Source organism: Acomys minous, assembly GCF_964271855.1.
Source record: "Acomys minous genome assembly, chromosome: 10".
In the NCBI taxonomy this organism is placed as follows: Eukaryota; Metazoa; Chordata; class Mammalia; order Rodentia; family Muridae; genus Acomys; species Acomys minous.
This window is the reverse complement of record NC_140491.1, coordinates 90,876,280-90,889,784: the sequence shown is the minus strand read 5'-3', so window position 1 is coordinate 90,889,784 and position 13,505 is coordinate 90,876,280. Positions and strand designations below refer to the sequence as shown.

The following is a 13,505-nucleotide window of genomic DNA, read 5'->3' as shown; positions in this document are numbered from 1 at the left end:
GGATACAAGGGATGGGATAACAATTTAGATATAATATGAATAAATTAATAAAATATATTTAAAAAGTTCTTTCAGATTTTATCTTACTCTACTCAGAATATATTAGATTATGAAAACAAGGAACAAATGCTGACATATATTGAGGAAACTACTGATCAGTTTGCAAACTGCTATAGCCACTCTGGAAATCAGCATGGAGAAATCTCAAAACAGCAAAGTAGATCTACCATTTGATGTCTCTATGCCCTTCCTCAGCATATGCCCACTGGCTGCAATAGCCTACTCTACAGGTACTTGCTCTGCCATGTTTGTTAATACTCTATTCATAAGACCTAGGAAATATATAAATACAAAATGTTCTTCAGATGATGAAAATATGATACATGTGCATAATTGATTACTATTAAGCTGTAAAAGAGGGAGGAGATAATGACATAATTACAAGATATTACACTAAGTGAGGGAATCTATACTCAAAAGATGAATGCTGCATGATCTCTTTTTCTTTCTTTCCTTTTCTTTTCTTTTTTCTAAAATAAGGATTCTCTTGCATCCTTGGATTTACTGGACTCACTTGGTAGACCAGACTGGCCTCAAACTCACAGCAATCCACCTGCCTCTGCCTCCTTGTGTGCTGAGATAAAAGGCGTGCACCACCATGCCAGAACTGCATGTTCTTTCTTATATAATATTCATGCAAGTTAGTGTACAGATTAAATAATATATATTAGAAGTATTTTATATTTTCTGATTCAATTGAACAAATGTAGTCCTCCAAGTAATGAAACTACTATAATGTAAGAAGTAACAGAAGGAATCAATAAGTGCTTGTTAGCCTCATTCTAAACTTTTCTCAGAGTCAAATCTACTTGGTCTTTTCCTTAGTTCTATCTACTTTCATACAGAGAATCATACAATTAGAATATCATAACTCAAAATAAAATAGTATTGACTTTTTTTTCATACTGTATACTCTGATCATGCTTTTCTCCTTCACCAACTCCTTCTAGGTCCTCCCACCTACCAAACTCAAGTCTTTTCCCTTTTCCCTTTCTCTAAAAAACAAACAAGCAATCACATCAACAAACAAATTGAACACACACACACACACACATGCATGTGCACACACACACACCCCACCACTAAACACAAAACCATTAGAGTATTATGAAAACAACTAAACTGCTTATATGGCATTTATTTTGTCTCATATTTTAAACAATTATGAAAAGTATAATCTTTAAGAGCACAGTAAAGTTTTACTCAGTGATTTAAATTTAATATATCCCCTTTTCATACAGAGATATGTGTAAATAAGTGTCCATATAAAGGGGCAGAATATATATCAGAAAACCTAGATACAAAGCCAGACATGGTAGATCCTAGCTGAAATCCCAGCAGTCAGAGAATGCCTGTTGTAAATGTATGGCTAGCCAGGGCTACCCAGTGAGACCCTGCCAAAAGCAAACAGCAGAAGCTGCAGCAACCACAATAAAAAGTGTTAAAAAGAAGGAGGCAGGAAGGAGGGAGAGAGGAAATGAAACTAAGCATAAAAGCTGAGAAGTCTATCTACTGGACCATTTTAGATTTAGTATACAGTCAACAGGCAATCAGGGAGATATTTGCTTGATGATCTCATTAATGTTGGTTTATACTCTCTGTGGGTACATATGTACATATGTCGTAAGTTTATTACTTCATAATGTTATTAAATCTGAGCAAATAAATCAATATATAAACATTACTATAGCTTTATTTAACATATTTAAGGAAAAGTGTTCCATTAAACATATGAATCAAAATTAGGTAATAATTTTATGAGCATACTAAGATTAATTTTAATTAAGAGAAAAAATTCCATCATATTCTAGTGCCTATGACTTTTCAAGAAGAAACTGAAGTCTAGCTTTCTACATTGACACATAATATATTTTCCTTATACAAAGGAATTACATTTATGAGAAGGCAAAGAGTCCTAGTAGAACTATTTGAGGAAGTCTTTTGTCTAAAACGATTTCCAGCTAGCACATCATTCTGACTGCTTTTCATTTGGTAAAATTTAAATTGGATGGACATTTCTGGGAAACTTGGTTTCTTGTAATATTGTAAAACAGTTTCTTCAGCTCCTTTCACACTATCTATTGGAGGCTCTGCCTCTCATTTTTCTGCTGTTTATTGTGTTTACTAAGTTCTTTCCACACCATTGCTTATAGAGTTTGAAAAGAAGTCAATTTCATACCCTAAGACATTTTCCCTGGTTAAATAAACCAAGTAACTATATTTCACTTTACAATAGAATTTGTAAGAAAAGAAAATTGGTACACAGAAAGTAGATTCCTTTTTCTAAGGTAAATGATCAGTTATTGATAAATATATCTATTATTTGTTAATAATAATAAATAACAGTAATCCATAATAATAAACTATATTTTCCCAAATGCAATTCTTTGCATTTTTCTAACTATAGTCTTATATTTAAATTAACTAATTGTTGTGTTTATGTTCAAATTATGGATTGCATTGTTTTTTTTTCCTTTTCTATGTGAATTTTCAGTGTTCCAATCTCAGGTATTGAAAATCCTGCTTTTTTTTTTCCTGATCAGACTTTGAATATTTACTGACAGTATTATGCTCATATATTTGTGGGTTTGTTCTCAGATTTTCAGTTTTGTTCCACTGTCTGGCTTTTATGCCTATTCCACAGTCTTAATTACTATAAGTTGCAATGCATTTGAAACCATACTGTTGTTCAACCTTTTGGCTTTCCAAAGCGACTTTAAACACTCTGCATCACTTATATTTTCATAGGTGTTTTAGAATTAGCTCGTCAAACTCCATGAAGAAAAGTCCCGTGGAGCCTGCTTAACGTTAATGTATGACATGAGGACTCTCTGTAATGTGGAAGCTAGCAAGTAATAAATATGGTGCACTTCTGAATTTATTTAAATCTTTTGCCTCTCACAGCAGGGAATTGTCACATAATCACTGTATCACATTTTCATGTAATAATAATACTTTTTACAGTTTGATGCAGTTGGTTCTTATATAGAAATGTATATTTTAACAGTATTATATAAATACAATGGAATTTTTGAGACGATATATAATGACATTCTTAACCTTTCCTTCCCGGTATGCTTTGTTTTGCTTTTTTAATAACGTTATTGAACTACCAAAGCTTCATTGTAAATTTAAGAACTAGTAAGAATGCCAACCCCATCTTTTTCTCATCTTCATGTGGGAGACAATATTCCTTCTTATTTCCTTTTTTATTTTTTTAATATGTGTTGTAGCATGAATATGTGCATGTGTGCAACTGAATATGAGAGAGAGACAGAGAGACGGTGACAAAGAGACAGAGAGACAGACAGTTACAGAGAGACAGAGAGAGAGAGAGAGACAGAGACAGAGAGAAAGACAAGACAGAGAGAGAAACAGAGAGACAGACAGACAGCGACAGAGACAAAGGAGGAGGAAGGGGGTTTGTATAGACTCAAGGTTGGTGTTAATAATTATCCTTCATTCCTCTTCCACTTAATTTATTGAAGTTACTAAGTTTTACTGATCATACCTAGAGGTCAAAGACATGGCTAGTCTTACCAGCTAGCTGCCTCTGGTGCTTTTCCATCTCTGTTTGTCAGGGTTTGAATTGACAGGCTCTCATACCCAAATGTCATTTATGAGTGTTTATTGGGGGTCTTGCCCTCCTGCTTGCTCATATAAAAATTTAATCACCAAGAAATTTGTCCAGTTGCTGCATTGCATTTTTTATTGCTAAAAGCATGTGGATTTTATATCAGTCTCCACGAACATTTTCCCCACTGTGACCTCTCCGTCAAAATTTTAATAGTTCATTAGTTTTCATTTTTTTCTTTGTTTTATCCTAAAAGCAGGAAAGCAATCTGATTTTTGTTGAAATTTTTTTCAAATCCATTCATTTGATCATTTCATTTTTCTTTTTTTAATTTGTTAACATGGAGATTTATGTTTACTGAATTTTAAACATTCAACCGATAGTGAATCACTGTGATGAATTCTCCTTAGATGTAATTTTTATCATTTGAGAGATTAACAAAATCTTGTGAGATATTTTAAATCTATGCTCACATGGGATAGTGGTTTCTTGTGTAGTATTGTAATTTCTTACAAGTACAGATAGTATAAATTCTAAGGAGATACTGTTTTCTTTTTTAATTATTTGGAAACATTTGTGTTGAATTGTATGTATTCCCATATAAACCTTTGATAGTACTCACCAACCAGCTCAGTTATTTGATGATAGAGTCCCATCTGAAAAACATTCCTTAAGGCTCACATATTTCTTTACCAGATGTAAGATTAATATGTTCATTTTCTACATGCTCTGACCCTTTTTTAAAAAAAGAAATTGCCCTTTTTATCAAGTTGCCTAGGATATTGTATAATGCTGCACTGTCTATACCGTTCTTATACATATTTCATATAACCCAAGAATCCATCACTCAGTTTGGCATCTCTCCTATTTCCACAAGCTTAGAAAGAAATTTAAATATTTATTAATTTTCATAAGGAAACATATTTTTGTTTTCACTGTTTCTTTAAATTTTTACTTTTATAATTATTTCATCTCATCTTTCATCCTCATTATTTCTTTTCATGTGGGGAATTTGAGAGACACTTTATATATATGTTGCATATTCAGGTACGGAAGGGCTTTTTATGTGCATTCTCTCATGGCCATATTTTAGAGATATGGTTATTATTAAATAATACTCAGGAATGATGTGCTTTGCTCAAAGCTGCAAAGCGTATTACCATATTTCAAGAGATGCCTTCTATGATACAATTCACTTGTGGGAACAAGTGTACTCAAAAACATATTCATAATTTATTTTATATTTCTTTCAAACATATAAGTATTGCACTGCCTTTTCCATTCTAGAGATGGACAAAGTAAAACCGTTCAGATTTGTTAACTTGTTCCTCCCTACACCCATAGATTGTACCAGAGCTGGGGTTTGGTATCAGGCTGCTTAACCTCAGATACAAACATCTAAGCCTGATTCTATCATGGCTTGGAGGAAGGCATTCCCAGTCTTGCGTTCTTAAACCATCTTAAAAAATCAAATCAACTGGTTCTGATTCAACATTTGGCAATCTATGTCCATTGTCACATAAAAATTATTAGAATCTTAGAACTATTGTTCTTGTATTATTACTATTATTTCGTGTGTTATCATTCACGAAACCAAGGACTTTTAGTAGCAGTATATGTTATGTGACATGTTGATAAGACTAGCATTTGAAGACAACATTTTTATAGTATTTCAGAATTGATTTTCATTTTATCACTTATTCCCCTCTCAGCCTTCCTTCTATAAAATCAACAAATCCATAAACTCTGTAAAATCTCAACCTCTTAACATCTTCTAACAACTAACAGTTCATTGTCCTCATACTTTCTGTAGTTAATTTATTAAACACTAATGATTGTCGGGCGTGGTGGTGCACACCTTTAATCCCAGCACTTGGGAGGCAGAGGCAGGTGGATTGCTGTGAGTTCAAGGCCAGCCTGGTCTACAAAGCAAGTCCAGGACAGCCAAGGCTACACAGAGAAACCCTGCCTTGAAAAACCAAAACAAACAAACAAACAAACAACAACAAAAACAAACAAACAAAAAACACTAATGATTAATACACTAACATAATTTATTTATCTTGTTTATAGTCATTCCCTTTATTAAGATATAAGTTACACAAGATCATCAAGTTTGTCTACCATTATTACATACTCAGTATTTATTGAATTTAGTGAAAGGAAAGGTCTGAAACTAAATTTTTGTCCTGGCATTAAGACCTTTAATACCATCAGCTCTTCAGTCTGGTACATTCTAGCACAATGGCTAGGATGCAGTGTCAGGATAAAACAACAGAGCTTGTACTTGCAGAATGATGGAATTTGATGGAATTAAAGCTATTTCCAAATTAATAACAATACCAGAAGACATATCATTATACTAGGGCAATGAGCTTTATTTTTTTACATCAGGATTATCCTGGAATGTTTTGACACTGCACTTAAATCTACTGTTAGTAAGAGGTTAGAAGCAATTTTTCCTGTGAACAATCTATGGCTTTTATCTAATTTGCTAATATCTAAGAGTTCCTACATCCAGGTGCCTGTAATTATCATAGGCAAAGTAATACCACCACAATCAAAAAGACAATTTGCAACACGTTCTTTTGTTTTGTTTAAAATTTCCACAAGCATTTCCAGTATCATAATATATTTAAATTCTGAATATTTCCAGTGTTTTTATTTACAGTAGTAACTAAAAACCCCATAGATACAAAAACACTCAAATTTTACTATATAGTCACCTATTAACTGGAGTGAACTGGTTCCCTCACATGAATTTATCTAACATGCATAAAAGAAAACATCACATATCTGTCAAGAACACATATGCATTTGTCTTATAGGAATGCTCTTCCTTTAGATTAAGAAAGCAACATGCCTTTTTAATTTTATACCCTCAACAATTGAGAAACTTAAGACATACCTACATGGTGAATATAGGTCTGCCATGTAACATATAACATAGCTATTGGATTCAAGGTCTTAGTATCAATCACAACATATTCTCCCAAGAAAAACCAGTACACCAAATGAGAGGGGAACTTAAAGCAATAATAAGATGTGAAACCTTTCAAAATATTCACTAGTCATCACTTTGTTTGGATAATATTTCTAAAATAGTCAATCACAGAAATCTGCTGTCATCTGCATGGCACCTTTCATACATGTGTAAGTTTGCATACTTCCTGATCAGGCCATTGCTAATGATCTTATTAGTTATGTGGTTACCTTCAAACATATCATTCAGTCTTCCTCCCATGTGAGCTATGTGACCAAAGCAAGCGAGCTACTGGCAGATAAGTAAGCTTAATATGGCGACAGGCAATAAAAAGAAAAAGAAATAAGGTAAGCAATAGTTCCAGCAGTAACAGGATTGCTGTTCTTGGTGACCATTGTCCTCAGCAATCCCAGCAAGTGCCCAGAGAGTTTCTAGGAATAAGAACTTACAGACTTTTTATCATTTCCTCTAAGGGTAAATATAAATTGCTTTTTTTATTAATATTTTTTCTTTTCTTTCTTTTTAAATTTGTTTTTTTAAAATATTTTTTGGGGGTTATTTCTTATTTCTGTCATTTTTAGGTCTCATGTTAACAAGATTAAGTCTCCAAATGGATTCAAAATTTCCTCGAAAATTTATGTAGACTTGATAGCAAGAATATAGTTCTAATCTTTTTTTGTTGACAAGTTACACATAGTATAAATACATGTAGAAATAATAAATCTATTTATGGTCATTATAGTCATCTGGCTTAGAGACAAATGTAACACAAAAAGGCTGTTCTATTGCTTTGAAAACATCCCAGAATACCACAAACAAACTAAATTCTACATGAGAAAAAAAATGTAACATAACCCAATAATTTAATGACCAACTTTAAAAAACCTTTTTAGATTTTTTTTTAATTTTTAGTTTATTTCATATTTATGTATGTGTGTGCACCAAGTGTGCCTGATGCCTTTACAGGTCACAAGAGGGTGACAGAGCTCAGGACATAAAGTTATAGACCACAGTGAAACACTGTGTGAGAACTGGCAACTAAACCAGGACCTTCTTATAGAATCTACAAAAATGGCAACTGCTTTTAACCATTGAGCCATATCTCTAGTCTCCCAAGTTTTAACAATTTCTTACAGAACATCACACATATCTGTATTACTGGAAAACAAATTTTCAACTTGAAGTTAAAATCTAATTTTCAACTAGTTACGTAAGTGTGTTCAAATTCATTTAAATTTACAACTGGTTTTATAAAATAAAAATAAACAATAATTATAATACTGTTTAAGTTTTTAAATTAAAATTCATGAAAGAATAACTAGTCTTTAGAATAGTTTATTTTAAAATAATATGTGTGGTTAAAGGTAAAGTATTTGAAACATCTTTTCTACTTCGTAGAATAAAGACAAATCGGGGGCCTGTATTTCCAATTTTGCCTATAAAATATTAAATTATTTTTTATAAATTAGTTCTCAATTATTATATATGTGGAAATTCTCTTATTAAGTGAATTTTTATTTTTCAAATAAATTTGCAAGCAATCACATCTACAGTTGCAAAACCAGCCATGCTTCTTTCAGGATTACCATAAGTTTTTGACCACAGTCAACCTGAGGCTTCCTTAAGAATAACTCATGCAGCACTTGCAATTCAGGTCACATAAACACTTCCAAGTATCAACTAAAAAACACAAGACTGGTTTGTGGGTAAAATGCTTCAATCAGAAAGTGAAGCCACTCCACTTCAACAAGTGAAAACCCTAATATATCTTGACTAAAAGTAAAATGCTTTGGAGAATGTAAAATTTCAAATTTAACAGTATGGTTTTCATGCAATAGGACTCTAATGATAGTTTTCAATACATATATATTAACCAAATGATCACTAAATTGAATCACTTAGAAAAAACTACAATATATTATTGGCTGTGGTAGGTACATGCTACCGCATACTATGTTCAGAGCTTAAAAATAAAGAAAAATGCAATTACCCTAAAAGACATCTCAAGATTCTCTCCACCCCAGATATCCATTCCTGCATCGTAAGTTCCTATCTCTTCAAAGTAGTTTCTGTCAATAGAAAATAGGCCACCAGCCATAGTAGGGGTCCTAGTTGAAAACAAAACAAAAAGAAAAGAATGTTTTGATAACAATATGTGGAGTTCAGTGATACTACACCAAATAGTTTTTGACATCTTACATATTAAAATATTCCTCAAAAATTCAAGCTGTAAACACAATGTCAAGGTGTGAAAGCATTTAAAAATTTTAAATTGCATTTATATTTCACACATTTTGCAAAACTCCGTTATTTTACTTTGGTTTATTATAGGTGATAAAACCGAAACACAGAAGGAACACTGCCCAGCTAAATCTGTGGTTTCTACAATCCCCAAAGAGAAGGTCCTGCCTTTTACATGGTCCTTAAAGCGATTACCTCGTCTCAGATATACCAGTTGTGATTTTGTCCACAGAATTACAAATCACTTTAATATGAACTCCAGGAAACTGAGAATGCATCTTCCTTATGAAAAAAAAATATATCTCAACACAAAAGTATAATCCACTATGACAATGTTTGTAAAAAGCATCTAATGTTATTTACAAAAGCATTTTAAGCAAAGTACGTAAGTAGATTTATATCATTACTTATTATTGATTAGCTATTTTAAAATATAAAAGTATTTGTTTAAATCTAGGGATTAAACATGCATCTTGTATACTATTCAGGGATTCCGAAGGATTTTTACATAGATTCTACACTTTTAAGCAAACAAATAAACTTGCATTTTGTTCCCGTGCTCACAAATTCTCTGTAAGAAATAAAATACCAACTCTGACCAGGGAAACATGCAGGTTACTTGCAGATAGTCACGCACCCCTCCTGACTTCTGAATCCAATCCCCTGAGTTTTATCCTTAGCCCTGCAGCAGATTACCTGCCTCTCCTCACTCTCTCCACCCATTTGCAGCAGATCACAAAGATCTTTTCCTCCTCACTAATCTCCCTCCACTCATGACTTTATTTAAGCCCCCAAATCCACCTGGCACTCCCTGGGAACCAGAAGCCTCTCTAGCTGTAGAACTACTTAAGCTAACAGAAGATCTTCACCTCTTTTTCAGCTCCTCCAAGTCCCATCCCCAAGCCTAATTCCACGAACTTTGGAGTAGACCATCCGCTTTAGCTTCCCTTCTCCCCTTCCCACCATTCCCAGACCTAGCAGATCCTTTAGGAACATCCTGATTTCTTTCCTCCCTTACATGGATACCTCCTAAGCTCATTTTCATTACTAAGCATAGGCTGCTAATACCTAGAAATATACGTTATGAGTAAAGCCCAGTGACCACGTATAGCAGGATCCCAAAAGAATTTTCTACCAGGCAACACACAGATTTCACACTCTTCTAAAAACCAGAGAAGGAAGAAACAAACAAACAAAAATACCACCGAAAAAAGACAAGACCAGATATGAACACTTATAATATCAATATTCCCAAACCAAGATAACTATACTCTAGCATAAAAATACAACCAGAAAAATATGCTTCTAGGAGAACCCAGTAACCCTAGCACAGTGGGCTCAAAAAATAACTTTTTAAATAAGTCTCTAAGACTACAGAAAGATTAGAAGAAAGTGAATAAAATAGTTCCATACTTGAAACTGGAAAGAGAATCAATAAATAAAACCTAAATTGAGGGAAATCTGGTAATGTAGGAACTCAAAAAGGAACCTTAGAGGCAAGCCTCAATAACAGAATACAAGTGATGAAAGACAGAATTTCAGACATTAAGACACACTACAAGACATGAACACGTACATCCAAAAAAAATGTTAAATCTAAAAGCATCTTACGAAAATTACCCAAGAAAACTGAAATAATTTGAAACAGCAAATCTCAGAATAATAGGAAAAGAGAAAGAAAAGAAACCCAGATGAAAGGCACAGAAAATATTTTCAACGCTTATCAAGGTACAAGAATCATACAGAACACCAAATAGATTGGGTGAAGAAAGAATGCTGCCTCATTTCAAAAAATAAAACACTAAACATACAGAAAAACAATAATATGAGCAGCAACAAAGAAAAAAGACAAGGTAACTTATGAAGACAGACTTATTAGAATAATATAAAACATATTGATGGAAAGTTTAAAAGGCAGATGGACATGCGCAGATGTTCTACAGATTATGAAACCTTCAATGCCAGCTCAACTATACCCATCAAATTGTCATCATAATAGGTAGAGAAATTAAGACATTGCATATTAAAAAAAGATTTAAACAATATCTATCTACATATATTTAGAGGTTAACCACATACAGGGAAACACAAGGAATAAACAATAAAATCCAAGCATGTGAAACATACACACACACACATACACACACACACACACACACACACACACACACACACACACACACCTCACTATTAACACCACACAACCATAACAACAACAAATTAAAATGAGTCAACATCACTGTTCATTGATAACTATCAACATCAGTGGTCTCAATTTCCAAATAAAATTAACTAACAGATGGCTGTAAAAATAGATCCATGCATCTGCTCCATCTAAAACAAACAAACAAACAAACAAACAACAACAAAAAAAAACAATCTTCATCTCATGGTGAAAGGATGGAAAACGATATTCCAAACAAATGAGCTTAAAAAAAAAAAGGCTAGTGGAGCCATTTTAATATTTGACAAGATAGGATTTAAACCAAAACTAATCAGAAAAGAGAGGGAAAGATGCTACATCAAAAGAAAAATCCAACAAGAGGACATTGCAATGCTCAGAAAGCTTACAAGCTTTCTTGTCAATAAAATACTAGCAAACTGAATATATAACATATCAATATCATCTCTATGATCAAGTAGGATCCATCCCACAAATGAGAGATGGTTCAACATATATGAATAAAAAATATAATCCACCATATAAACAAATTAAAAGATAAAAATCACATGATCATCTTATTAGATGCCTTTGACCAAACACAACCCCTCTTCATGATAGAGGTCCTGGAGAAATAAGGGTTAAAACGGACACACCTCAACATCATAAAGGTAGTTTACAGCAAGCCCAAGACAGCATCAACTTATAGGGAGAGAAAGTTAATGCAATTCCATTAAAATCAGAAACACTGCCCACTCTCTATGTACTTATTTAATATAGTACTTGAAGTTGTTGCTACAGCAATTGAACAGGTGAATGAGATCAAGGTGATGCAAATTGCAAGTGAAGAAATCAAGAAGTCAAAGTATCTTTATTTGAAGATGATATGATAGTGTGTGTGTGTGTGTGTGAGAGAGAGAGAGAGAGAGAGAGAGAGAGAGAGAGAGAGAGAGACAGAGAGACAGAGAGACAGAGAGAGAGAGAGAGAGAGAGAGAGAGAGAGAGAGAGAGAGAGAGAGAGAAAGAGTTCTTTAAAATTCCACAAGAATCTTCTAAAAGTGATAAACATTTTCAGCAAAGTAGCTGGATATGAAATTAATTCACAAAACTCAGTTGTCCTCCCATGGACAATTGATAAAAAGGACTGAGAAAGAAATTAAGGAAACACCTTTCACAATTGCCTCAAATAATATAAAATATATAGAAGTATCTTTAACCAAGTAAGTCGAAAACTTGTATTATAAAAACCTTAAGACACTGAAGAAAAAATAGAAGATATCAAAAGATCGAAAGATCTCCTATGTTCATGGATCAATGTTATTAATATAATAAAAATGGCCAGAAAGCTACAGCAATCCTGAATAATATATGCTCTGATGAAGGTATCACCACCCCCCCGATTTGAGCCAGTAAATCAGAGGTATAGTTATAAAAGAAAGCATGGTATTTGGTACCCAAAGAGAAAAGTTTATCAGTGGAAGCAAATTGAGGACTGACACCTATAGACATGTGATATTTAATAAAAGTCTAGAAACACACAGTGGAAAAAAAAAGACAGCATCTTCAACAAATGATGATAGGCAAATTGGATGTCTGCATGTAGAAGTAGCAAATTATGTCCATCTTTCCTATCTTCCAGAAAATTCAATTCCAAATGGGCCAAATCCCAAAACATAAAAACAGATACACTAAATCTGTTAGAATATATATTGGGTAATAGACTTGGCTCGATGGTACAGAAAGACTTGCAAAACAGAGCAACATTAACACAGGAACTGAGATCAGCAATCAATAATAAATGTACTTCAAAACTGAAAAACTTCTACACGGCAAATCACACCATTATTCAGACAAAGCGGCAGTCTACAGAATTAGAAAAGATTTTTCCAAATCCATATCTTATAAAGTGCTAATATCCAAATTATATAAAGAACTAAATAAACTAGACATAAAGAAAATAGATAACTCAACTTGAAAATTGGGCAGAGAGCTAAAGAGAATTCTAAATAGAGGGAAAAAATAGTGAGGAAACACTAAAAGAAATATTCCACTTTCTTAGTCATCAAGAAAATGTAAATCAAAGCTTTTTCATGATTTTATCTAACACCTTTAGAATGGCTTAGATAAATAAAACAAGTGACAGCTCATGCCGGAGTAAGAGGAATAGTCATCCATGCTAATGGGAGAGCAATCTAGTACAGCACTATGGAAGGCAGGGTGGTGGTTCCTCAGGAAGGTTGAAATCAATCTACCCTAAGAACCAGTTATAGCACTCTTTTTAAATATAACTTATTTATTCATATTACATCTAAATTGTTATCCCATCCCTTGTATCCTCCCATTCCTCCCTCCCTCCCATTTTCCCCTTATACCCCTCCCCTATGACTGTGACTGAGAAAGACCTCTCCCCCTGTATATGCATTCTTAAACATACACCCAAGGGAAGCTTCATCTACCACAGAAACACTTGCTCCGCCAAATTTATT

General features: G+C 33.3%; 1 protein-coding gene across 1 annotated transcript in view; it reads right to left on the bottom strand.

The window, feature by feature from the left end:
• GALNT13 (polypeptide N-acetylgalactosaminyltransferase 13) overlaps window positions 1-13,505 on the bottom strand; it is a 519,423-nt gene that overhangs the window by 183,829 nt on the left and 322,089 nt on the right. The window contains exon 8 of the mRNA XM_084800140.1: window positions 8,608-8,725. Within this exon, the coding sequence (XP_084656266.1) occupies window positions 8,608-8,725 (118 nt within the window). The remainder of the gene's footprint in view (window positions 1-8,607; window positions 8,726-13,505) is intronic.